The sequence below is a fragment of the Eulemur rufifrons genome, chromosome 20, assembly GCF_041146395.1.
Source record: "Eulemur rufifrons isolate Redbay chromosome 20, OSU_ERuf_1, whole genome shotgun sequence".
In the NCBI taxonomy this organism is placed as follows: Eukaryota; Metazoa; Chordata; class Mammalia; order Primates; family Lemuridae; genus Eulemur; species Eulemur rufifrons.
Genome location: NC_091002.1, coordinates 15,918,954 through 15,944,892, shown reverse-complemented (window position 1 = coordinate 15,944,892; position 25,939 = coordinate 15,918,954). Strand labels below are relative to the sequence as shown.

At 52.8% G+C, this 25,939-nt stretch overlaps 1 protein-coding gene across 4 annotated transcripts in view; it reads left to right on the top strand.

Moving 5' to 3' along the window:
• Positions 1–25,939, top strand: part of TOX2 (TOX high mobility group box family member 2) — a 135,028-nt gene that overhangs the window by 19,905 nt on the left and 89,184 nt on the right. The window contains exons 2-3 of one of the 4 annotated variants that reach the window (XM_069495882.1): positions 14,663–14,799; positions 22,141–22,144. The exons of 2 other annotated variants lie outside the window; for them this stretch is intronic. Coding sequence is in view for 1 of the 2 variants with exons in the window: in XM_069495881.1 (XP_069351982.1) it covers positions 6,647–6,772 (126 nt within the window). In the remaining variant the exon portion in view is untranslated. Of the gene's footprint in view, positions 1–6,629; positions 6,773–14,662; positions 14,800–22,140; positions 22,145–25,939 lie in introns of those variants that run through there. One more of the 4 variants, XM_069495881.1, reaches the window with a different exon arrangement.

The following is a 25,939-nucleotide window of genomic DNA, read 5'->3' as shown; positions in this document are numbered from 1 at the left end:
AAATCATTCCTGACTCTGGGTTTCTGTTCAACCTCAAATTTTATTATGACTTGGTTTTATTTTTAAGTCTTGTCCTGGAAGTTGAAGCAAACCTTCCTGCCACCCCTCCGCCATCTCCTGACGGATGCAGTAGAAGGAGTTGCCAGGATGCTGCCGGAGGTGGTGCCGAGACAGCGGAAGATCTGCTCTGGGAGGGAGGGCGCTGGGCTTGCGGGCTCCTTCAGTCTGCAGACATCCAGCGAGGTGCTGGCGTTAACATCCCATTTTGCGGAGAGCCTCAGCCCCTTACCCAGGGTCCACCTAGTAACTGGCAGAGCGGGGATTCGAACCCATGACTTCATGCTCCAGAACTTATTTCCACACTGTGTTTAGCTGACTTGGGGGCTCAGCTGCTAGCATGGCAGGGAAAAGAGCATTTGTCAGCTCCCTGCGTGGGGGCGACTGGCCTGTGATGCCTGCGCCCAGCAGGGTGGGTCCAGGGTGGTGGTGGACGGGTAGGTGGGCTGGCCCTGAAGACCAGGGAGGTTTTCCAGGCCTTGCGTTTCTGCCTCACGACCTCCTTGTGCACCTCGGGGGGGCATGGACTCGTGCTCTTGCTCCTGGAAGTGTGGTCTTGCCTTAGCTGGAGGTTGAGGGTAGGGCTTCCTGGAGCCCCTGGCTTCTCCTTCTGCACCTGCAGCCACCCAGACTGGACGCCAAAGCCCCAGCTTGGGCAAACCCCTTGTCTCTCGGAACCTTGGTGTCCTTATTTGTAAAATGAGGGAATCAGTGACCTGGTGGATGGCGTAGTGTCGTGGTAGTGGGTATCTGTGGAAGGGCCCAGCACCTTGGTTCCGATCCTGTCTCTGACGGTTATCGGCTGTGCATGTCTAGTAAGTGGCTTAACCTCCCCGTGCCTCAGATTCCTCCTCTGTAAAATGGGGCTAATAATCACGCCTACTTAATTTGTGGTAAGGTTTGCACAGGGGTTTCATCACAGTGGGACTGGAGGAGTTGGGCGAGAAGAAAGGACAAGACCCAGTTCTAGCTTCCGTCAATTTCTGGGCGAAAGCTGAAGTCAGCACAAAGTCAGCCCAAACTTACTCAGCCGTGTCCAAAGTACAGCTCTGCTGTCAGATCCCAGCCAGGGGGAGGGTGTGTGTGTAGAGGGTGGGGCTGATTAATAACAGGACAATGCCAAGGCCAAGGGGGCATTTTAACAAAATGAGGCTGGAATGTGGCATTGTGCATAAGCCCCACAGATGAGTCCACGCAGTGTGGCCGGAGGACAGATGAAGGCTCATTTGGTGAGACCATCTGTACCATCAGATGAGAGTTGGAATTCTGACCCTGCAGCTTGGAAGCTGTGTGGCCTCAGGAGCTTGCTTCACCTCTCTGAGCCTGTTGGCACAGCTGAAATGTGAAGCAACTTATTCACTTCGTTAGGTTGTTTGAGGATTGAAGGGGAATCAGAGAGGGCCAGTGCCCAGGGCACAGCAGGTGCTTACTAAGTGCCAAAAGAGTGTCTTAAGGGGCATTTATGTAATGTGGCTTCAAGAGTCAGCCAGGGCTGCCACCGAGAGACCACAGGGGCGATGCCCAGATGTTCTGCAGAGGTTTCCTTCTATGTTTAAGGGGCAGGGAGTCAAGCCTGAGACATTTTTCATCAGGGAAAATGAAGTTGGAGAGGCTTGTTTACCAGGGTGACCCAGGCCAGGGGTGTATGGGGCTTGGGCTGCTGCAGGTGGGTCCCTGGGATGGTGCGAATGAGGGATGTGGGCCCTGGGTCTGAGAGCTTGGTTCAGGGCTCGATCACGGGGAGTCTTAGAAGAAAACGCAGTGTGAGGACTTTCTACCTTGAGGACAGTGGGGGCCACTGAAGGCTTTTCAATGGGGAACAGCAGGCATGGGATCCCCCCCCTTTTTTTTTTTTGCAAGACAACTGTACTGATTGGCCTGAGAAATGAATGGGGGAGGGTGAGATAAGAGGCTGTGCTGGGGACCCAGGCCAGAGGGGTGAGAGCCAAGGTCGCAGGGATGGCGGGGGAACGAGAGGTGACAGCAGAGATGAGGAAAGCAGGGGTTGGGACACCCTCAGGTGTGCGGCGGGGCCCCGTGGTGATCGGTGCTTTGCAGAGGAGGCACATGGGATTAGCCACCGCAACATCCCCGTGGGTGTGAGGATCTAGACAGGGCACCTTAGAAGCGCAAAGCGGCTTTAGTCACATCCCCTGGGTGAGATTCGCTTAATAGAAGCTCGAAGCTTCTCCGCACTTACAGGTGCTGACGGGGGCATCACAATATTGTGAAACGAAGCCGTGAAGCCGGCTTCATTACCAGCTTACCTGGCGATGAGGCAGCCGCCTTAGTTAAGGCTGACGGTTGGGCATGACAGAGCTAAAATTGAACTTGGCAATTACCGCTCGTGAGAGGTTCTCGGTGCTGTGAAAGGAAGGTTCCATGGAAATCAACCCTGGTAATCACAGGGTTTAAAATTAGGCAGTTACTATTAAGGTTGCTCTGTCAGCATGCGCTCCGGGGCGAAGGGAAGTGGGGAGGGAAACTGGGTCTTGGCTGTCTTGGGTTACTTCGCGTCCACGGCACCAGGTTTGTTTGTATGTTTGTTTGTTTTTAGATGAGTTCTAGGACAGAGGTTTGAGAGACCCAGTGTTAACGTCATGGTGTAGGGGCCCACTGGGATGATGGGTCATTTTTACTTACATGAGTCCGCACCCGCTTTCTCAGCTTCGGCGTTTTCTCTAGACTTGGGAGGGGGTTTCCCGAAGAGCTTCATGCCTCTCCTTGGGGTGTCCTTTCCTTGGGGTGTCGCACAGGAAGGGCTCAGCCCTTTGTCGGTCCCTCAGTGCCCTGGAGGAAGGAATGATGTGCTATGACTGAAGGTTCCTGAGCCCTCCATGGAGTTGTCTTTATTAAGCCTGGGCTAGAATATCTCGACAGTCGCAGAATATTTGCCCCATTTTGCAGATGACAGTGAAGGGCCGACGTGTGCTTGCGGCTCGTGCAGACAGGCAGAGGAAAAAGCTTGTGCTGATTTGCCTGTGGGTTGGCCTGGGCTGTGTGCACTGACCCTCATGAATGGGAAGATGGAAACACAAGTCAATTCATTGCTTTCAGCCTCAGCTTCCTCATCTGTAAAATGGGGACTTGTGCTGTGCAGGCGTAAGGACTAAATAAGATAATCTCGGCACCACAGAAGCTCAGCGTGGTGGCTATTGATAGTAACAATGATATTTATGGGTAGGCCAGACTCTTTCCATGAGGTGACAGCTGTTTTGTCAAATAACCACGCCAGGAAGCAACTAATATTTCAACCTTGAGATTAGTAAACAGAGGCTCATAGAGGATAGAACTTTGTCCAGGTTCTCTGGATAAGTACGGGGTGGGGCCAGGATTCAAACCCAGGCAGTCTGGCCCCAGAGCCAGGCCATCGTCCCTGCCCCTCACCCTGGGAACAGTTGAACAACAAGAAAACAAGCACCCTGGACAAGCTGCCTCGGTGGCTGAGAAGAGAGGAACGTGAAAACAGAAATATCTTTTCCAAAAGGCTGCAGCTCCTCCACAGGAAGCTGAGTCATCTCTCTTTGTTTTGAACCATAACCATCCAGTTGCCTCAGAATCTGAACAATAAAAATAAAACTAAAAAATGCTGAGTTCCTTTAAGGTGCAGGGGCCCCTCCCTAGCTCCACCTCAGAAGGAGATGAGCAGAGGGTCCATAGAGGTGGGGCCCCCTCCCACCACACTGGCTACCTTGGCCTGAGTATTTATTGCACAGCAAAGAGCACTGCATCACCTTGCTGAGCCTCGGTTATCCAGCCCGCCAGGGGCTGCACCTGCCCCATCCCTGCTGCCCCGTGGGACTGGCGCTCCCAGGGCGTGTTGGGTCAGGATCCTGGGGCTGCTTGCTCACCTGCTCCCCTGTGGGCAACACGGTCCCAAGCCCAGAACGCTTCCTCCCAGCACACGTGGCAGAATCAAGTCCAGAATCTTCTGGCCCCAGGCTTAGCTCCTGCGGACTCCCTTTCCTGCAGATACGTGGTAGAGTTCAGGACGTGGTAAAGAATGCAGAGACTTTTTTTACTTGTCACATAGTGTCATACCTCTTCCTTTTAAAATGCCTCCTTCCCTCTCTTATATCCCAATTATTTCCCTTCTGCAAATCCCAGCTTAAATGACACCTTTTTCATGAAGTTCTTACTTAGCCGACCACCCTGAGGCCCTTAGCTGTGAGCAATGTCTTCTGTGTGTCATAATTACTCACCTACAGGTTTAAGCCAGGATGCCTTTGAGGGCGGGGACAGTGTCCTGTTCATATGTTGCTACAGCATTTGGAGCCGTGACCTGCATGAGGCAGGGAGTAGGCAGAGGGAACAGAAAATACTTGCTGAGTGAATGAATGAGTGAATGAGTAAATGATAACTGAAAGATTTTTACCTTCTGTGACAATCCGTTATCCTTTTAACTTATTAGAATCTCTGGTTTCTGATGAGCAAGTTTACCATTCAACAAGCCATATGGGCTTCTTTCCACATCAACAAATGCCCATCATTTTTCATGGCTGCATAGTATTCCTTTGTACAGGGAGCCATGATTTATTTAACCAATCCCCTGTCGATGGACTTTATTGTCATTTCCATTTTCTTATAAATAACGATGCAGTAAACATCCTTGTCCACATATTTGGGCCTAGAAAGTTGTTTTCCATCCTAAGTGTATATAAATATTCACGAGCAGTTTCTTCTAGCACCTTTACAGCTGTGTGTGTGTGTGTGTGTGTGTGTGTGTGTTTCTAAATCTTCAGTATGTCTGAAGATCCATATTTGTATCATGGTGCAAAATCTGCATCTCTTTTTCCTTCAGATGAGCTCTGTGAGCTTAGATCTTGGCCCTAGGTCTATGGGGTTTGTGTACTTTCTATTTGTTGAGCACTGACTGTGCGTCAGGCTCTGTGCTAGGAGCTGGGACCCGGAGATAAGCAAGGCCAACGGTCCTGGCCATCAGGGAGCTCAGAGCCTAGTGAAGAAGATGAGCAATAAACACAGGAACAGAAACTACCAAAACAATCAATCAGAAACCACCGGCTGGATGAGTGTGCTAAGGAGGAAATATTAATAATTTGGGTGCAGGTGAGATCAGAGGAGCCCTCTTTGGGGAGAAAGGAGATCTCTAAACAGAGCTGGGAGGATGAGAAGTCAGTTGTGAGAAGGTCTGGGGAAGAGCATTGCAGACAGAGGGAACAGCATGAGCTAGGTACAGAGGCCTGGACGCATGGCTTCCTTGCTCCTGGAGCCTTTTCCAATCCATCACCTCTTCCACCGGGCTCCCTCCTCCTCTGGACACGCTGGGCATCAGCCCCCTTTATCACGTGGAATTTGCTGTTTCCTAGGCCCTTTCTCTGTCACTTAGTTTATTATTTCAGTGTTTAGTAATGAGACAATTCCCCAGAACTCTTCTCACTCAGCCCTGGAATCCTCTCTTAGCTTTGTGACGCTGGTAGACATTTTGGACATTTCAGAAACCTTTGTTGCTTCTGAAATGTCCAAAAAGTTAAAATTGGTTTAATAGCGCCCAGCACAGTACATGACAGTTAATAGGTACTAGTATCCCCATTTTACAGGTAAAGAAACTGAGGCTCGGGGAAGTTAGCTGTTCAGCAGGCAGAGCTAAGATCTGAACACAGCTCTGTCTTATTCCAGAGTCCACGTTCTTTGCAGAGCCTGGATTTAGCTGCCTGTGTGAGAGCTGATAAGACTGCTGGGGACAGGCCAGCACTGTCCCAAGCCCAATCAAGGCTTGTGGTGGGTGACCTTGGCCCTTGGCCTGCTGGCTTCAGAGCAGTGGGAAGGAACCAGGGGAGGCTCCTATGTTTTTGTTTTAAATTACAAATGTAATACATACTTGTGGCAAAGAAAAAAAGCAGCAACTGAAAATGCCTCATTCTCCCTGGTGTAACCACTGTTACCAGCCGCTATCTTTTACAGTGCATATCCAAACACACACAGAGTTATTGTTTTTATAAAAATGGAACCATGTCCTTGACTTTTTCTCCCAATCAGCTCCAAGTCGGCACCTACAGGCCTTGCTCATTCCATCACATTCCAGCATGTGCATGTCAGTCTATCCAGCCAGACCCCGGCTTTAGACAGTTATCTGTCTCCAGTTCTCTCTGGAACAAGCAACATCCTTGGGCATGCATCCTTGCACTGAGCATAGTATTTCTTCAGGATGGATGCTCAGAAGTCTAATTGCCGAGAGAAAAGGCAAGTTTCACACGTTGACAGGTGCTGCCAAATTGCCTTCCGAAGGCCCTTCCAGCGCGACGCCACTCCCAAGGCAGCGAGTGTGAGCGAGGAAGGCTTTTAAGCCACAAATGACGTGGAGCTGTGCCGAGATAGGGGCTGCCTCCCCTTCCGCTCCCTGAGACCTGGCGTGGAAACTGCCACCAGGAGCTCAGAGCAGGCGGGCCCAAATTGGGATGGAAGACGGATTTTGATAAAAGAGGTTAAATAACAGGTTTTTCCATTTCACCTTATAGGAACGGAATGGGGGGTGGGGGTGCTGGGCCTCCAGCCAATAGAGGACCAAGAGTTGTCAGGAGGGCTTATAAAGCTTGCTATTTCTGGCATTTTTTCTCTTTCTCTGCTGATTATGCAGCAGAATCGTACAGAGGCTGTCGCGGGCGCGTTCTCTCGCTGCCTGGGCTTCTGTGGAATGAGACTCGGGCTCCTTCTACTTGCGAGACGCTGGTGCATTGCAGGTGTGTCTCCGCAGAAGGTAAGCAGTGGGTGCCTGCCGCCTCCTGGGTGGAGGGGGTCAGGCCATCGCCGTGGGCTGAAGACAGACGATGCCTGGGTGGGGGCAGGCAGGGATGTGGACTGGTGCCTGTCGTGTTCTGGAACGAAGATGCTTTGGAAGGTCCGAGGTGCTTGCACTTGGCAGCTCCTTCTTGAAAAGGCATTCTGGAGGTGGTTGGGACTGGCCTCTGGAGAGCAGGGTTGTGGTCTTGGTGCCCAGAGCACTGTAGGTGCCCAGGGTGCTCAGGAAGTAGTCATTCATTCATTCACTCATTCATTCATTCAGCACACCCTGCCGTGGGCCTGGCCAGGTCATTCATTCATCCATTCATTCAGCACACCCTGCAGTGGGCCTGGCCAGGTCATTCATTCATTCATTCAGCACACCCTGCAGTGGGCCTAGCCAGGTAAGGCGGGGGGACATCTGACTGACTCAGACTAGAAACAATGACAGCAGTGATGGAGACAGCTTGTGGCCTGGGACCCCAGAAGACACCCAGGCTGAGGAGTGGGAGTGGCCTTCTTAGAGACAGGAGGGTAAGGAGAAGCCAGGAATGTCACCAGGGACAAAGCCTGAGCTGTCCCTTCCATTGCATTTGAAGGTTTGGGGAGTCAATACAAATTTCGTGAATGCCACCTTTTCCTTTTGTCAAGTAAGGATCTTGAGAAATAACCAGTTGGGATCTCCACTTGCCATACATTTGTAGGAGAAGAGACAGCCACAAATAAGGAAGGACCTCGGTACAGCTGTCAGGGCAAACACACGCACGCAGCCCGACACGAATGGCCGTCCCAGCTGTCCCGGAGGCTGTCTCGGTGATGGGAGTTAGCTGGGCTGGGGGCGGGGCTCGCCGCTGTTGACAGCGCTGTAGCCGGCAGACCAGGACGCCCGACCTCTTCTGGTGCTCTGATTTATCACAGTTGTTGAAAATCTGGCTTCATGCACGTGTGTCCCCGAAACAGAAGCCTCCCGCTCAGGTCTGTTGTCCCTCATTTGGAGCATCCAGGCGAGCAGAGAGGCTGAGAGACAGCAGCGCCTCTGCCCCCTGCAGTGGTTCCCCCTTCTTCACGCTGGGCCTGAACGCGAGCGAGAGGCAGCAGGCCCCGGGCTGCTAGGGAAGGCTTTGGAGCCAGCCGCCACGGAGGAGATAGCTGTTGAGTGCCTGCTGTGTACCAGGGCCTGGGTTAGGTACTGCTTTCAAATCTCAGCTCTGCATACAATCTGGGACGTAGGGCTGGCTCCCTGAGCCTTGCAAGTCTCCGTCTCTTCACTCATAAAACGGAGACAGTGATACCTGCTGCCCTGTGTTGTGATGACTGTGCATACACACACACACACACACACACACTCTACTTAACACTGCCCAACGTGTGGAAGGACCTCTACAAATATTGAATTAGTGAATGAATAAGTGATCCGGAACCTCAGCTCAGCTTGGGAGGAGGACGTGGCTTACAAAGGGGCGTGTGCATGCGTGTGCGTGTGTGTGTGTGTGTGTGTGTGTGTGACCCAGGGAGCTCTCCCCTTGTGCTCTGGGTTCTGTTTAGGGAGCTCGAATGCAGGGCCACCTCTGTTCCCCAGCCCTGGCAGACAGTAATTTTGTTGTGTCTTTGGTCACTTCCATGGGTTCTTGACTGGGAGAGGAGTTCATCGCAGGGACTCACTGGCCATCTTGAAACAGAATTGATCCTTTTAGTTTTAGCACTTCCCGAACCACGGACTGAAGGCCAGTCCCCAGCGTTACATTGGTGGGGTCTCGGGAGAACAGCCAATAAACCAGCATTCTCACTGCTGCTCGATAACCTGTTTGCTAAGAGCGCTGGGCTGGGGAGGGGAGGGCCTTGGAAAGAGAGTGTGGCTGGAGAATGGCCCCCCGCAGCCCCCACTCCCTGCCCGGAGAACAGAAGCTCAACCTGGGTTTTAAGACCTAGACCTCACTTTGAGCCATTGCTCTGTCCCTGGATCGCTGTGTGACCTCGGGGAGGTCACCTCACCCCTCTGAACCAGAGCTTCCTCACCTACAAAATGACAGACTGTTAGGAGGATTAAATGGGATAAGATATATAAAGCATGCTGTTGGTGCTCAGGAAATAAAAATGCTCTCTCTTCCTGGGGAGGGGAGGGACCCTGGCGAGCCTTTGATTGGGACCAGGGTGTCTGCTGGCACACAAGGGCTGAGACGCAGCAGGCACCACTGGATATTTGTGGGAGGAATGAATGAAGGTGCCCGGGAGTTGGGAAGCCCGGTGACAGGGCTTTTCCTGCCATTATATAATTGCCGGGTGATCTTGGGCAAATTCTTCATCCACTTTGGGCCTCTGATTCTCTGCTAAGAATGACTCGAGCTGGTCGCACCGGCCCTGCTGTTCTGCTGTGCTGGAGATCAGAGTGTGAGAGGAGCCGCGTGAGCTTCATGCTGGAAATTAATTTCCTTCCCGCGGCTGGCGGCATCCCAGATGACTCTCCCCTGCTGCCTTGCGTGTTAACAAACCAGTAATTAATGAAATTGGGAGCAGAGGCAGGGAGGCAGCTCGAGCCCAGCTGGGGCAGCCTCTGTGCCACCCCCTGGGGGGTCCAGGGGCTGCCCAGGAGGCGCCGTCTCTATCCAGCCTTTTCAACACGTGTGCACAGTCGAGAAGCCAGGCCCGGAGTATCACAGGTGGGGAGTGGATTCTCCAGCCTCTCCCAGGGCCTGGGGAGCCATTTTCCAGGGAGGGTCTCAGGGGCCTCCTGCTGTTGGGTGTCCATGGCGATGAGCACTGGAGTGGGAGTCAGGTGGGCCTGGATGTGTAGCCTGGAGACTGGAAGCAGAGGACTGACCGCTCTGGGTCTCGCTTGCTGGGAGGAACAGTTGAGGCTCTGTATGGGGGCGGGGGGCAGTCAGTGTAGAAGGGGAGCTCTGATTGGCATGTCCTACCCTCAGAGGGCTCATCTGGGAGGAGATGTGACTCTAAATGGCCCTTCTCTTGCTTCACACACCCTCCCTCCCAGCCACGCCCCTCCCCCTTTGTACCCACCCCAGTAAACGCCACTGTCCCGCTTGGCTTAGGCCATAGATCTAGCGTCCTCCTTGGCCCATCTGTTTGCCTTACTCGCTGCCTCTCATCCCCTGGCACGTGCTGCTGGCTGTGCCTTCAGGGTGCCATCCTGGCTCTTGTCACCTGGGTGGCTTCAGGAGCCTCCTGCCAGGCCGCCTGCCTCCACCCTCCCTCAGAGTCCGTTCTCGCAGCAGCCAGCGGGGTCTCCGTGAGCCACCCGCCGCGCACATAGATCCCCTGCTTGCAGTCTTTTGTTGGATGTCCCTTGCAACCTGCTGCATCTATTCCATGCCCTCAGTATGTCCACCTGGGGGCTGGGGCACCTGTCCGATCTCACTTTTTGCATCCCATGGGCTTTTATAGCTTCCACCTCCTGCAGAATCACTGGCCTGCTCCTTTCCAAAGCCTCTCCCCTATGGCCAAGCTGTCATGCCTCTTGATCTTGTATATTCAGACCCCTTTGTCCAGAATGTGTGTCTTGCAGGTGTGGTTGTGACATCACGGCTTTCTAGAGGCCTTCTGTTATTGCCCCCTCGACCCTCCCCCAGCAGTCTGAGCCAGAGGTCCCTTCCCTGTGTCCACCCGCCGTGGTCCTCCTGCTAATGCTGTGATGCTCTGGGAGGACATCACCCACGGGGATGCACCTTTATTCTCACACCTGCTGGAAAGCCAGAAAGCAGAGTATCTGCTTGGGAAACGTTAATTTGGGCAGTAAATGCAAAGACCTCCATGCCTTCAGACCTAGACACACTGGAGTAGAATGCTCAGTGTGTGGTTCGATTTGGCTGTGTGACCTTGGACAAGCCACCTACCCTCTCTGAGATTGGAGAGTCATGAGGATGGACAAAATGATACATATGACGGATTTCCTCTTCTTTCCCACTTGGAATGGACACTTGGGATGTTTAAATGACCCCTCCCATTTGCTCTGAGCAAAGAAAACCCAACCGTGCACAGAGGAGCCTCCATGGAACCCCAAACAGGAGCAAAAATAGCAGCCATCGGGGCAACCTGAGATGCAAAAGCCACAGGCAGAAGCCACAGGCTGAGCGGATGTCAGCTGCTCTGAGGGCCCCGCTGAGGTTCCTCGGTTGTGCCGAGCGATGCAGCCCCTCGCGCCTGCCTTCACTGGCTCCTTCAACCACAGCATCAGATAAGGCTGGTGGAAAAAGTGCTGGCTTCCTCTCTCCAGGGAGGGGTAATCTCAGTGCCATCTACAGGGTGCACTCAGGCCCCGGCTGCCTCTGTAGCCTCTCCTCCCTCTCCCCGTCGCTTGCTCTGCCCACCTTGCCGTGCACTCCCAACCCCAGGGTCTTTGCACGGGCTGTCCGGCCACCTGAAATGTTCTCCCCACATGCCTGCTCGCTCAGCCCCCACCTCCTTCCAATCTTTGCGCCACTATTGCTTCCCCAGTGAGGCCCTCCTTGGCCACCCTGTTTAAACTTGCATACCCTCCATCTCCACCCTCCTGATTCCCTCACCCGCTTCTTCTTTCCATAGTACTTGTAGCCTCCCAATGTACTATGTAAGGTACTTATTGACTAGGCGTATTGTTTGTTTTCTGTCTCCAATGCAAGAGTGCAAGCTCCAGGGATCTTTGTGCGCTGCTATCTCCCACGTGCCCAGAATAGTGCCTGCCACCAAGCAGGTGCTCAGCAAATATTCTTTCAGTACACGGATGCATGAGTGTGTGAGCGAGAACCAGCCCAGCCATCTGAAGAGGCTCAGGCTGGATTTGGGGTGGGGGGAATTTTTGTTTCAGGGCTGTAGGACCCAAGGTTGGACTCACATTGTCATTGGGGATTCTGGGCCCAGGGTCCACCTGCATTGGTCCCCTGCTGACCTTTGAGGTGGCAGCTATCTAGGGCCAGAGAAGGCTCTGGAAGCCCCTGGTGCCTTGTAGGAGGCTCCGCTGCAGCAGTTAAGAATTTGGCTTTGGAACCACTCTCTTCAGGGTTTGAATCCCAGCTCCACCAGTTCCCAGCCCCCTGGCCTTCACCTCCACCTCTCTGTGTTTCGGTTCCCTCAACTGTGAATGGAGTAGGTAATTCTGACCTTGCCGGGGTGGTGATTATGAAGATTTAGGTGTAATGTGGGTGAAGTGCCTGGCTCACAGTAGATGCTCAGCAAATGGTGGTTTCTATTAAACAACCATGGAGTATGTTGGTCACGTTAGGCTGGGTTATGCTGCGGTAACAATCCCCCAGATCTCAGTTGCGTGTCACAAGGAAGGTTTATTTTTGCTCTTGCTACGTGTCCCACGACGATCAGCAGAGAAGTAGGGGGTTGGGCTCTGATCAACACGCAAGGCTGTAGGTCAGTGGAGTCTTGACCGTGTGCAACCTTGCCGGTCCTACGGAGAGAGGCTGGGGGTCTCACGTTTGCTTTTCTATGCGTCCACCTAGAAGAGATCCCTGTTGTTTCTGCTTATAGCCCATGGGCCTAAGCTAGACACGTGGCCCCGGGAAATGGCAAGGGGGCCCCGAGGTGTAGCACCTCATTGCCAGGTAGGGGAGGACAGCCAGGTATGGGGGAGCAGTAGTGAAGTCTACACAGCAGGCTCTTCCTTCCCTGCCCTCTCCAGACACAGGGAAACTGAGGCACAGTTCATGGAACTCACTTGTGGTAGGCTGAATAACAGCCCCTGCGTAGATCCAGGTCCTAACCTCTGAAACCTGTGAATGTTACCTTAGGTGGCAAAAGGGGCTTTGCAGCTGCCACTAAGTATCTTGAGATGATCTGGGGTGATCTGGGTGGGCCCGATGTGATCACAGCGTCCCTACAAGAGGGAGGCAGGAGGAGTCAGAGTCAGAGGAGGAGGCGACGTGAGGATGGAAGCAGGGACTGGAGTGATGTACTTTGAAGACGGAGGAAGGGGCCACAAGCCAAGGGACGCGGGCAGCCACCAGAGGCGGGAAAAGCAAGGAAACGGATTTTCTCCTAGATCCTCCCGAGCAGCTGGCCCTGACGACACCTTGATTTTAGCCCAGTGAGACTGATTTCGGACTTCTGGCCTCCAGAACTGTAAGAGAATGATTTGTGTTGTTGTGAGCCACCAAGTTTGTGTTGACTTGTGATTGCAACAATAGGAAACTGATATAGCACCTTAAATCAGACATGATTTGCAGCCCACTGCATGGAAGCCTCCTCTCTCCGCTCGGATAGCGCTGACCCTTCCTCCTGTGCCCCTTACACTCCGCTGACCTCGTGTTCATGCACAGGTAGAGGCATCATCTCTTAACACTGTCCCTTCACCTCGGCGCCCAGGACAGGGCTGGCCCAGGGTGGGTGCTCGTCAGTGTTTGGGGGAAGGAGGGGAGGCCGGGAGTGAGACCAGGGTAAAGGAGACCTTGTGCTCTGGGCAGAGGGCCCTGCACGACCCAGGAGTGGCTCAGTTGGCAGGAGGGTAGAGACCCAGTGGGAGACGGTGAGGAGGTGAGGGACGGGCTGGAGGAATCAGCAGGGACCAGGCCAAGCAGGACCTCAGGACCTTGGGATAGAGGTGGGTGTGTCCTGAGGACAGCAGGGAGCCTTGGAAGAATTTTGAGCAGGGGAGTGACTAAGGGTGACCTACCAGTGGGTTCCCCTGGCGTATAACTAGGTGAGACGACCTAGTCTTTGTTCTCCCACCTTCTGGGAGTCAGCTCTGTGCCAGACACCCCTTGGCTATGCTTTTCACAAGGTGTCTCATGAACCCGTTTTACAGATGAGAAAACTGAGACTCACAGAACAGCTTCACAGAACCCATCCTCCACATGGCGGCCTGAGTCATCTTTTAAAATATGAATCAGAGCATGTAACTCTCCTACAAAAACACCCCAAGGGCTTCCCATTTGGGATGAAATCCAAGTGCCTTACTGTGGCCACAGGCCCCCACATGGTGTCCCCTCCCACCCCTCTGTCTCCCGTGTCCAGCTGTGTTAGTCCTTCCCCACGCACGGGCTGTCTACTCACTGACCACAGGGCCTTTGCATGTGCTGCCCCTCTGCCTGAAGTGCCCCCTAGCCTGCTTGTTGCCTGATGGGCTCCTTCTCTTCCTTCAGGGCTCCCTCAGTTGAAATGTCACCTCTAGAAAGAGACCTTCTGAAGTACGGTCCCCTCTACCCTCTATCTCTGCATTTTCTGTGTTTGCTTCACAGCCTTTTTCACAATTTGTAGCCGCTTTTGTGTGTTGGCTTGCTTGTCGCCTGTCTTCCCCAGTGGACTCTGAGCCCTTCAGGGGCTGGGACGGTGTCTGCCTTGCTCTGCACTGTGTCCCGGCCCCCAGGACTGGGCCTGGCATGAAGTGGGCGCTCAGCAAACCTCTGCGGGAGGATGGCTGGATGCTCCTGGACCTACCTCGGAAGACAGACGCCCCGCATGGGGGGTTTTTCTAGACGCCTGGTTGCACCTGGTCTTGCCTACTCCCTGTGCTGTGCATGTTCCCTGTGATGTTAAATGCTCTGTCTGCCATTTCACCCCCTAGAGAACCCATGAGGGTGGGTGGAAAGACATTGGACCTGAATTTGGACCCCAGCTCAGCCGCTTAATAGCTGTGAGACCTTGAGCAGTTTCCTTTCCCTTTCCGAGCCTCAGTTTCCTCATCTGTAAAATGGGCATTCAGAGGGCCAGCGCCCAACAGGAGCCTAGCACATGGGTTCCAGTGCTTGATTCAGCTCGAAACTGCCTCATCAGAAATCCAACAAGCTTATGCAACCATACGTGGTTTTGTAAATATGCTGCAAACTCATTTGGCCCCCAAACATGACCTGAACTGACATGAGGCTCTTTGTAATCTTCACTTACCCCCACTCGTGTGAATATGCATATGTTCCACTGCAGAAATACGCAGGTGCTGCCCCGGGCCCCACCGAAGCTATGGCAGGATTTGCAGAATTTGCAGAATTTGCACTTCATTACTTTTCTGAAATCCAAGCCAATTCTGAATTCTGAAACCACATGGGCTCTGGCTGAGGGCTGTGGATCTGTGTGTGAGCTGCTGCCAGACACCCCCCTGGGGCATGGGCAGGCCCACGGGGTCTCTGACAGCCATAACAGGGCCCGAAACCTCTGTCTTCCTCTCAGTGGCATCTTCTTAGTCACCTGGGGTTAAGTTGGGTTTTGCTGGTTCAGGGGCAGAGGTTACAGCTTGGGGCAGGGTGAGCCCAGGTACTCAAACATTTCTGGTATGAAATTTAAAAGGGGAAATTTTTTTTTTTTTAATGAATCATCAGAAAAAGAAATCAGAAGGAAGTATGTGACCAAGGAGAGGAAATTAGGGTTTGCGAACTACGTGAGTCACCCCCTTTCTGACTCCTGGGTGATCCCTTGCTCTTGGCAACTTTCATTCATCTCTGAGACTCTCGGGGCTGTATTCTGCCAAACACCCTGGGGCTGCCATGGTTTCATTCTGGCTCCAAAGCTTCTTCCCATTCTGGCCGTCAATATAAATTTCTGTTTGAATCCCTGCCACACTGTTTTACTTATTGTTGCTTTATCCAGTGTTTCTTGCCTGTCCAAGCCCTGCTCCGGGTCCTGTTCCCCAGTCTGAGCTTCTCCAACCCATTCTCCACCCTGAAGCCAGAGGCCAGTTTCTAACGTGCAGCTCTCGTTCTGGGCTTTGTCTCTACTCCCCAGTGTGGCCCTGGAAGTTCCGTCTCGATAGGGCCCTGTTTGCCTTTCGTCTGCTGAACGGGCCCTTCTCTCCAGCCCTCAGGCCTGGTGAATGCTGTCCCCCGGGGCTCTTCCCTCTGTCCCGTGTCCTCTCCCCTCACCTGGCTAGTTCTGCTCATCCTATAGGTAGGTCTGTGAGGTCTTTGTCCATGGCCCTTGGCTACGCCCGTGAACCTGGCTGCCAGTGTACCTACCACTCAGCCAGGTGCTAAGTCCTGGTCCTGTCCCCCTCCCTAAGCCATAAGCTTCAGGAGAACAAACACTGTGTGTCCTGGACATCACTAGAACCGTCCCCGACACTCGGAGCAAAAGGGTGTTTGAAGCAAGACTGGGCGGTGTGGGGCGGGGGCGCCCTCTGAGGCAGCAGGCAGGGCGCCTGGTCCTTGTCCCCTGCCTCTGGCCGTCTGTCTGCGCGGGGGTGGCCGCTGCATCGTTTCCCAGTAATCTAAAAACGGTTTCCCATGTCAGCCGTGGCGAGACAGGCCCGTTCCATTACAGTGGGCTTGTTGCATGTGCATCTCCCGGTTGCCATTGAATCAAGGGTCTGTTTTCCCCTCCGTGCTCGTCTCTGGGTACATTGCCTCTCGCGTGACTTTTCTGTCTGAATCCTGTGTCTTTTTGTCTGTCGGCATCTTGCTTTCTGTTTAATTTGACTGAGCCGTTTCTACGTCGTATATATTAGCCGTCTCCTAGTTGGTGCTGATATTTTCTTAGTCTGATGTCCTTTTCATTTTGGTTTTATTATGTTTCCTTCCACAGGAGATATGAATGCATATATATTTGAATCTGTCAATCTCGCCCTGCGCGATTGCTTCAAGGGCTGAGGAAGTTATCCTGCCTCCGCCGATCTGATAAACATTCTGTTCTGTTTTCTGATTGTTTCCCTATAACGTGACTTTCTGTGCTTAACTCTTTAATCCGTTTGGAGAGCATTATGATGGGTGTCTTGCAGTGGGAATCTAGTTCCATGTTCCTAAATAGGAACAGGATGAGCCTCTTGTCCCCATTCTGTTTATTAAATAATTGTCTTTGTCTCTTTGTTTCTAAAAGAAGAGACAAAATAGAGTCGTTATGAGCATGAACTTTGGCAGAGCTAAGATTTGGGCTTTGCCACTTTCTAGCTACGTGACCCATAACCATGTTGCTTAAATTGAGCTTGTTTTCTCCTCTGTGAAACGGGGTGATAATGTCTCCCTCCTAGGATTGCTGCAAAGATTGAGAGGAATATTATGTGGAAAGCGTGTCACACGGTCCCTGGCTTAATCATGATACACATCCATACCTGGCTGGGTCTAATTCTGTCCTTTTTTCTTCTGTTGCATTGATTTGGAGTTCTCATTTTCTGTCACTGCAGCACTACTTTAACTGTGGCTTCGCAGGATGTTTTACTCTCTGATGGAACTGGGCACCCTTCCCTTAATTTTAGGAATCTTGCGTTAATGAAACTCTCACCTGTTTTCTTCAGTAACATTATTTCCTCCCTCCCGTTCCGCACTGCAACCCACCTCAGTGACTTGGGGACACCCCTCCTCCCCCAGCACACACACTGGTTTTCTCACCCTCCCAGGTGCCCAGCCTTGGCTCACTCTGGCCCCTCTGCCCGACAGGTGTATGTCAACTGCTCTCACCTGGCCTATCTCCACCTTAGTGCCTTATCTCCCCCGGTGTCATCACGCTGGTGCCTGTACCCGCTCTGCACCGGAGCTTCCCTGCAGATCGGTTCTGGGTCCCAGGTGCCTCCTGAGCCTGCACGAGGCTGGGCATGTGTTAGGTGCCCAGGTCAGGGCTTGGGGAAGAGGGGGATGCTCACCACGCCTTTGGGCTTTCACAGCAACAGGGCCAAATCTGGCTTCTCCCAGGGGTGCAGGCTCAGGGGACCCAACAGTGTGGTGGTTGCCATTAACTGTGGGCCACCTGCCAGCCTTGGCCTCAGTTTCCCCAGTGGGATACTGAGAAGGTGTTTGAAGCCCTACCAGCCCTGAGGCCCTGGGATTTATCTTAAAGTGCTGACTCTATAGTGAAGATGAATTAGATTAACTCATTGGCACCTGCCGTGTAGTTTGTACTGTTTGCCAGAGAACAGGCCTACGAGGACAGAGCCCCCCGCTGCCCTCCTGGGTCTCCTACGCTCCAGATCTGGGGCACAGGGGCTCATTAGTGAAGATCAGGGGGCTGACCCTCAGCCTGAGAAGGCGGCCGGGCTGGAAGGGGGGAGCCAGCCTTTCTAGGGCCCTGCAGTGTGCCCCTGCGCTGCCGGGCGGCGTGCGTGGTCCTGCCAGCTTCACTCCCATTTTACAGGGGAGGAATGGGAGGATGAGGGAGGCAAGATCCCAGCAGCTAAGTGCAGAGCCTGGACTTGGCCCAGGGCTGCCTGCTTCCAGAGCTGTACTGCACCAGCCTTCCCCCCGCTCCCAGTCCAAAGGCTGATTTGAATACCGCACTTTAAAGTCTATCAGCGTGTTTACAAATATCATTTCCTGTGTTATCTGGTGCTGACAGAAGGAAGTGAAGCTGGCACTTTGTCCGTGTTAGGTTTTGGGGTTAGATGCACGAGTGCCAAGTTCAGGTGACCTAGAAAAACCTTTCTAGGTCAAATTACAATTTCAAAACATTTTTTTTTCCCTTTCTTTTTTTTTTTTTTTTTTTTAAACCGCCTCGCGATCGAACGCTGTCGTTGACATATTTCCCTTCCAACAATGCGAGCCCTTTGTGGCATGATTGAGGGCTTGTTTTGTAGCGCTGGGGAGAAAATATCTTCCAAATCATCTGCTGCTCATTGTCTCAGGAACCCCCCCACCATGCCACAGTGCCACCCGACACACGCGGCTTTTAGTTAATTGTCTTTGGCAAGAATCGGTTTTGGGACTTGTTCCCAACCGCTCAGATGATAGATAATTGTCAAGCACAAATATTGGCAGCGCTGGGCAGCCCGAGGCCCTAGACCGCCGACCGCAGCCCAGCCTCCGGGGAGGAGGCCAGGAGTGGGACGGCTCCAGCTTGGGGAGGTAGCGGGGCAAGGCCCAGAGGCAGCACAGCCTGGTCATTACAGCTCGGGCTCTGGAGTTGGACTTCCTGGGTTTGAATCCTCTCCCCACCCCTTGCTAGGAATGTGGCCTTGGGCAAGCTACTTAACCTTGCTCGACCTCAGTTTCCTCATCTGTAAAATGGGAGCCTTAGTCATAGTAACTTACTTCACAAGGTGGTTGTGAGGATTACATGAGTTAATATTTGTAAATCAATTAAGAGAGTGCCTGGCGAGTAGTCAGCACTATGTAAAATGTTGCACAATTATTTAGAATGAATAAGTGATCGTAGCTGTAGTGATTGCTGTTGTGTGCCACCCAGGCCCCTGCTCAGGACTGAGGCACTCGCTCTGCCACCTGCTCTGCATGTTGGCTGCTGCTCAGTGGAGCCTCTCTCTGGGCGTTGCCTTCGGTGGAAGGAGGAAGCCTTGGCCAAGGTCATGGAGCCCGTGGCTGGCCCACTTGGGAACACAGTGGCTGTCTCCCTGTCTCGATTTGGAGCATCTCTGCAGGGCTCTCCCAGCTCCAGAGCTCCCCGTGGGACAGGTGGTGGCCTCTGTTGTGACGGCATCACAGTTGGGCTTGTCCCTCTGGCCTCTCCTGCACCCTCATCCCCTAGAGCGTCCCCAGTAAGTTTCCTACCTGTGGATTTCACAGGCAACCCGCCTGAAATGACAGGTAACCATCCAGATGCCGGATGGATCCTGATTTCCATTTTAAAGCACGTATTGTTTCACTTACCTGGATTTCCAGCTCTTTGAGGAGCGGCCTCGGGGTTTCCCGCCATCCTGTCCCCCAGTCTCCGTGTGTGCGCCATTTGTGCACCATCGCCACGCCTCGGCCGGCGTCATCAGCCCCCACAGGGTCCTTTCACTCTTCAGGTGAAAAGAAGGCCCAGCTCCTGGCAAACCACAAACTTAAAACTGATGGAACAGCTGGAGGGGCCCAGAAAGCCTCATCCACTCAACCCCTCCAGGTACAAGTGAGGAAACTGAGACCCAGAGAGGGGAAGGCCTTGCTCAAGGCCACACGGGGGCAGGTGTCCCTCTTTTCAAACCTCAGAGGGTGAGCAGGGATGTGGCACCTCGGGATGTGGTGGGCAGGCTGGTCTTAGGGGTCACACGTGTGGTGTCAGTTAGGTCGTGGCGCTGTGGTCCAGTAATTACGCTTTAATAGGCGCCCACAGCAGAGGGGCAGCTGGTCTAGCCCGGGAGTGGGTATCAGCGAGGGCTGCCTGGAGCGGGCAGCACGGGAGCTGAGTGGGCATTCACTGCATGGAAGAGAAAAGGAAGCGCGTTTCAGGGGGAGGGTACAGGCACTGCAGAAGCCTAGACGGGGTGTGTGGTCCCCGTAGGGAGCTCGAGACTTCTTGGAAAGGCAGGATGGCGGTGAGCATCCTCGAGGGATGTGAGCTGGGCTGGACAGGTGGGCTGGCAGGGGGCCGATGCTCTGGTGAAGGCTGTGGTCAAGAATTTGGACTTTTCCCCAGTTCGGGGGGATGGAACTGGACGGAGAGTGACCTGGGCAGAGCCACACACACAGGGGCCTTATCTGTTGTGGTCCCCAATGGCCCCACACTGCCTGACCCGGCCGATGCTCAGGAGATAATTGTGGACTAAATGAGTAAACGGATGGGGAAGGGAAGATGGCACCGGAGAAGATGACTGTGCTCTACCGGGGGGCAGGTGGGAGCAGGGGGACGCCTGGAGCTCTGACAAAACCGGCTCTTGGTTGGGGGGCGCATCCTTGAGAGCTGGGGCAGCGGGTCCCCATGTTCCCTCCTCCCCATCCCTGGAGAGGTGCACTGGCACCAGCTTCGACATGACAACGGGGACTCTGGGAGTGCAGGGGAGACCACGGAGACACGCACGTCCGTCTCCCCCAGCAGAAGCCACAAAGTCACGCGCCCAATCCGATGGGGTCCGGGCCAGCCCTGCCCCTTGAACGGCCTCATCTGACCACGCCCTGACCCTCTTCCCGGCCTGAGCTCCCGCCAGCCCCAGGCAGCGTCTGCAGCCCCCTTGGAACATTCCCCCTCTTAGCGGCCAAATGAAAATGTTTGTTGAAAACAACATGTGCATAATTAAAGCTTAATGAGCGCTTGTCTGTTTGGAATGTGCAATTAGATTTATAATCGGGGATGGGAGCGAGCTCCAAATGGCTTTAAATGGAGCTGAGAGAGAGGATAATTTTTGCCATAAATCTGCAGTAATGCAGACAGCGTATGAGTTACCAGTGGCTGCACCAGGGAAGAAACACAGGCCTGCTGGGCCCCTGCGCTGCGCCCACCGGGCTGCCCTGCCCATCAGGCCCTCTTGGCAGTGGCAGCCGGTTAGTGTGCTGTGATGGGACTCGCCAGTGGTCTTGGAGGCAGACTGACGCTAGGTTGGAGCTGGGGTTCCCGTCTGCCGTCTGAGAGAGCTGTGGTCCAGCCAGCTGTGGGGAGATGAGGGCTGGAGTCCAGCTGCTGGTCCCCAGGATGACTTAGCTGGGCAAGGAGTCCTGCCTCATAACCCCGCTCACCCCAGCCTGCAAGCTGGCATCAGGGCAGAGCCCTGGACTGGGACATGGCCCTGTATTTTGTCCCCTGCTGGATCCTAGCACCCACAGCACATAGTAGGGCTTCAAGTAACATTTGTTGAGTGAGTGAATGCCTCATTACCAGACTCTGTGGGCCTCAGTCTCCCCGTATCTGTCATGGAGAATTGAATTCAGCTGTTGCTGATGTCAACTCTTCTCTCTCCAGGGCTCTGGGTCAGGAACAGACGTGGCTGGGGCAGCGTCTACACCAGCACTGTTCTGTAGCAATACAGTGCAAACCACACATGTGATTTTAAATTTTGTCATGGCCACATTCAAAAAAAATGTGTAAAGAAACAGGTGAAATTAATTTTAAAAATATATTTTACTTAACCAAGTATATCCAAAATAGTATCATTTCAACATGTAATCAATATAAAAATATTGATGAGATATTTTACATTCTTTTGTTGTTGTTGCTCGAAGTCTTTGAGGTCCGGTGTGTATTTTACACTTAAACGCGTCTCAATTTGGATGAGCTGCGTTTCCAGTGCTCAGTAGCCACGTGTGGCCGGTGGCCGCCGTTCTGGACAGCGCAGATCTGGGAGCACAGTCAGAGCACAGTCAGGTGGGCGGGCTCTGCTTGCTCATCTGTGAAGTGGGGACAGTGATTCCCACTTTCCCGAGGAGCCAGGAGCCTGATAGTGCTCACCCTGGGAGCCATGGTGACCCCGGCTACTTTCATGCCACCTCTTGATGTTTTGTTTTGTTTTTTATTTTCATTTGAGACGGGGTCTCGCTGTGCCACCCAGGCTGGAGTGCAGTGGTGTGATCACAGCTCACTGCAGCCTTGAACGCCTGGGCTCAAGCAATCCTCCCACCTCAGCCTCCCGGGTAGCTGGGACTACAGGTGCACATCACTGTACCCAGCTAATTTAAAAAAATTTTTTTGTAGAGATGGGCTCTCCCTATGTTGCCCAGGCTGGTCTCGAACTCCTGGCCTCAAAATGTATGTTTTTATTGACTAAAACACGTAGCACCATCCAAGCCAACTCTTGTTAGCAGTGGGGACGAGGGTCCTGCAGTGGCCCACAGCACTGGGCTTGCTCACGAGGCATGTTCCCAGCTCCTCTCGGAGGCTGTGCCCAAGGCTTTGTCCCTTCTTATGGGTGGAGAAGTCCCCAGACCCAGAGTCATGAGGTCACCTCTGGTTCACATAGCTTGGACACAGTGGGAGCAGGAAGCTTTTGTGGGGCCAGCCTTCTGGCCATCAGACTTTGCTTAGGCACATCCTGGCTGTGTGGCCTTAGGAAGATCCCCTAACCTCTCTGGGCCTCACTGTGGCACTGGATTTCTCAGTGAGCAGAGTAAGAAAGTGCATTAAGCCTGGCAAAGTGGGAGCACCAATCAGAAGAAAATCATTTTTGGAGAGAAATTGATGTTTGATATTTCAGGAACAAAGCACAAAAGTCACAATCATGGGGAAAAAAAATCCACCCTCAGTTGGACTTTCCTACAAAGCCTTTAATTTACAAATTGTATTTTAAATTACATACAGTAGCAGAGGCAGAAGGGGTCTTTCCCATGCTTAAGACTTCAGAGATTTCCGTACAGCCCCACTCAGCTTCTTCACCTGTAGAAGGGAGGTAGCAATAGCAATCTGACAGGGCTGTGTGAGGATTGAGTAATAAAATGAGAAGTAGCTAATAATTATGGAGTGCTTTCCCTGTGCTAGGCAATGTAAGCTCTTTCCATATACTAATTTATTTAACCCAAAATGAGTCATCATACTCATTTTTAGATGAGGAAACTGAGATACAGTAACTTAGTTTAAAAAGTCACACAGCTTGAAAGCAATAAGCCCAGGATTTGAACCCAGAGCCCATGTTTGTAACCTCTGTGCCATGATGTGTCTCCAAGTGGTGATGGGACGGAGGTGGCCATCGAGGGCCTGGGTCAGTTTGAGCAGAGGCTTCCATCTGTGCAGGCCTCTTGGCCCCCACCCCTCCCCCTAGCACGTCCTTGGTCCTGATATCTATCACCCCGTGAGACTGCCACATAAAACCGCACTCTCAGCAGGGCCTAGATGGCAGCTGCTGCGTTCCCTGCCTCTGTCTTCTGAGCTGTGTTTTATCGGTGCACGAGTGTTCTCGAGGCCCGATGTGGGGGTAGGCGGGAGCAGTGTATGCTACTTTGATTGTTTCCTCTTTAGATCTCTGTGAGCCGCGTATCTCAATGTCTGTGACTCGCTGGGGTGAGGGCTGTGCATCCTTGGTCTTTGATCTGTGTCTCTGTGCAGAGGGGAGGAGCAGCAGCTTCTACAGAACAGCTGTTGCTTTGGTACCTTGGGTCAAGGCCAAATTTAGAATGGCTGGTTGGCTTTGGACAAGCCCTCTGCCGCTCTGAGCCTCACCTTGCTCATGGCTACAGCGGGGCTGGTCCTAACAGCCTGGAGGTTTCCAGGGGGTTCTAGTGAGATGACTAGGCACAGCTCTGGGACAGGAGCTGGTATACAGTAGGTGCTCACTGGCTCGTGCTCACAGCAGTCTTGGATGTCATGTTCCCTGCTCTTTGCCCAGTCACCTCCTGTGAGTCCTACATCGTAGAGCTCCCAAGGCACTTTTTTTGAGATGCCTCTCTGGGAAGACCCTCTGCCTTGCTCCTACTCCCCTACGCTAATCTTATCTGGGCCTTTGTCACATGTGTCACAGAAGAGGACATCATTCAATATTTGAAGCAACAAGATGAATCCATTGTTGTACTTTGCAAAACTAGTCTCCCCAAATCAAGCCAGAGTTATCTTTGCAGGGTGTTGGGGAGCATGAAGCCCTGGGGGAGGAGGACTCTGGGCGCAGGAGATTGTGAGTCTGGCTGCAGCCGTGGCTACAGGGCTATTGGAGTAAGACTGCTGATCGCTTGACTTTCAGAGATGGGGATTGCAAAGCTGTCACTGGCCCATCATGGGCTTTAAACTGGTTTTATGATTACTTGCGGCTTGGGACTATGGCCAAAGAATGACCTGTCTTTTTCTTTACAAATTTGTGACTAGGAAGGTTTTACTATCCCACAATAGCTGTCAGCTTCTCCAAAGGACTGGGGGCTCCCTGACGGCAGGGCTGTGTCATAAGCATCAGGGTACGCCTGGTATCCAGCACAATGTCTGGCACACAGGAAGCACTCACGAGGTAACGTTCAGGGAACAGTGAATGTTGCCCCCTCTGTAACCTCCAGATCCCTTTGTTTTACCTCTTGTCAGCGCTTGTGATGATATATTTGCATGTTTGTGATTTCCCAAGGGGCAGCGACAACATTCAGTTATTATAGATCTCCAGTGGGCGGGAGCAGCATGTTCCTCAGCACATTGCGGGTGCTTGGTACATGATACGACAGAGGCATCGCCTGGTCTCATTCAGCTTCAGCACGTTTAGATTAGACCTTATAGCCAGGACCAAGAGTGAGAGCGAATGGAAGGAAGACATGGGGGGGATGGGGTCAAGGTGAAGGGGCTGACCTTGAACAGGAGGGAGACACTTCACCTTTTCAGGCTAAAGGAAGGGAGGTCGGGATGGGTGTGATATACGTAATGTGGGGACTGTTGGGAGAGTTAAGGGGCGTATCCGATGGCCTCAATTTTTCAGTGACACAAGGTCATCTGCTAGATTGAGGACGATTTGGGCTGATAAGGGGATGTGAGTTTAGCATATAATAACAATAATAATAAATAACATTTATTAAGCACCTGTCAAAAATAGTTAACATTGTTAAGCATTATGTTACAGATATTAACTCATATCTGATAGCTTGTAACAGATACCAAGAACCTTAGGAGGTAGGAGCGTAGCTGCCCTGATTATTGTTTTATAGGCGAGGAAACTAAGGCAAAGTGAAGTTAAATCTTCATTAAGGTCACTCGGCTAGTAAGTGGTAGAACCAGTACTTGGATTCAGAAATCAGTGCTGTTACCCAGTATATTTTACCGCACATAGAAGTTGAATTAAGTCCAAAGAATCTGGGTTTATAAAAACAAGCAAGACTGCTAAGGTTGGAGTTCATAGCCAGAAAACAAAACAACCTAGGAAGAGTTGGATTTTGGCGGGTAGAGGAAGGGGAGTGTTCCAGGCTGATGGGGGAGGGGTCGGTATGCACAGGCTGATGGGGGAGGGGTCGGTGTGCACAGGCTGATGGGGGAGGGGTCGGTGCGCACAGGCAAGGGTGCTGGAATTTCCCACCATCCCAAGGACCCCGTGGGAGCTGAGGCTTGGGGCCCGTTGCCATAGCGGGTCCTGGATACAGGCTAAGTAATGTGGCTTCGCTGCGGATTTTGACCTGAGGAGGCAAGTGATTGCCCAAAGGTCTCTAGCGATAGGCAGCGTAGAAGACGGGTTGGCGGGAAGCTGAGCAGAAAGCCCTTGCAGGTGATTGGATCAGCCCTATGGAAGCTCTACGATGTAGGAGGGACGGAGTCCAGAGTCATCCCAGGGGTACTGGCTGTGGGAGGTGTGGGAGGTGACAGCGTCCATGATGCTGAGGAAGTACTGGAGAAAGCAAGTCTGTGCACATGTCATGAGTTTGGTGTTGGGTGTGTTGAACTGGAGGTGCTCATGGGCCAAATGGGGGAGATGCCTAGGGGAAGTCGTACACTGGAATCTGGGTAACTGGGCTATAGATAAGGATTTAACAGTGACATATTGCTGCCCTGAGAAGCCATGACGTTGTCCAGGGAAGGTGTAAAGAGAGTGAGGAGGAAATAGCAGACCCACATGTCTACCCACCTCTCCGTCCCACCCACCCATTCAACCCATCCTGTCCACCCAGGCGCCCACCCATCCAGGCGTCTGTCCATCCATCTGTTCATCTCATCCACCACCCCAGTCCTTGTCCCATACACTTGTCTCCTCACACTCACTGAGCCA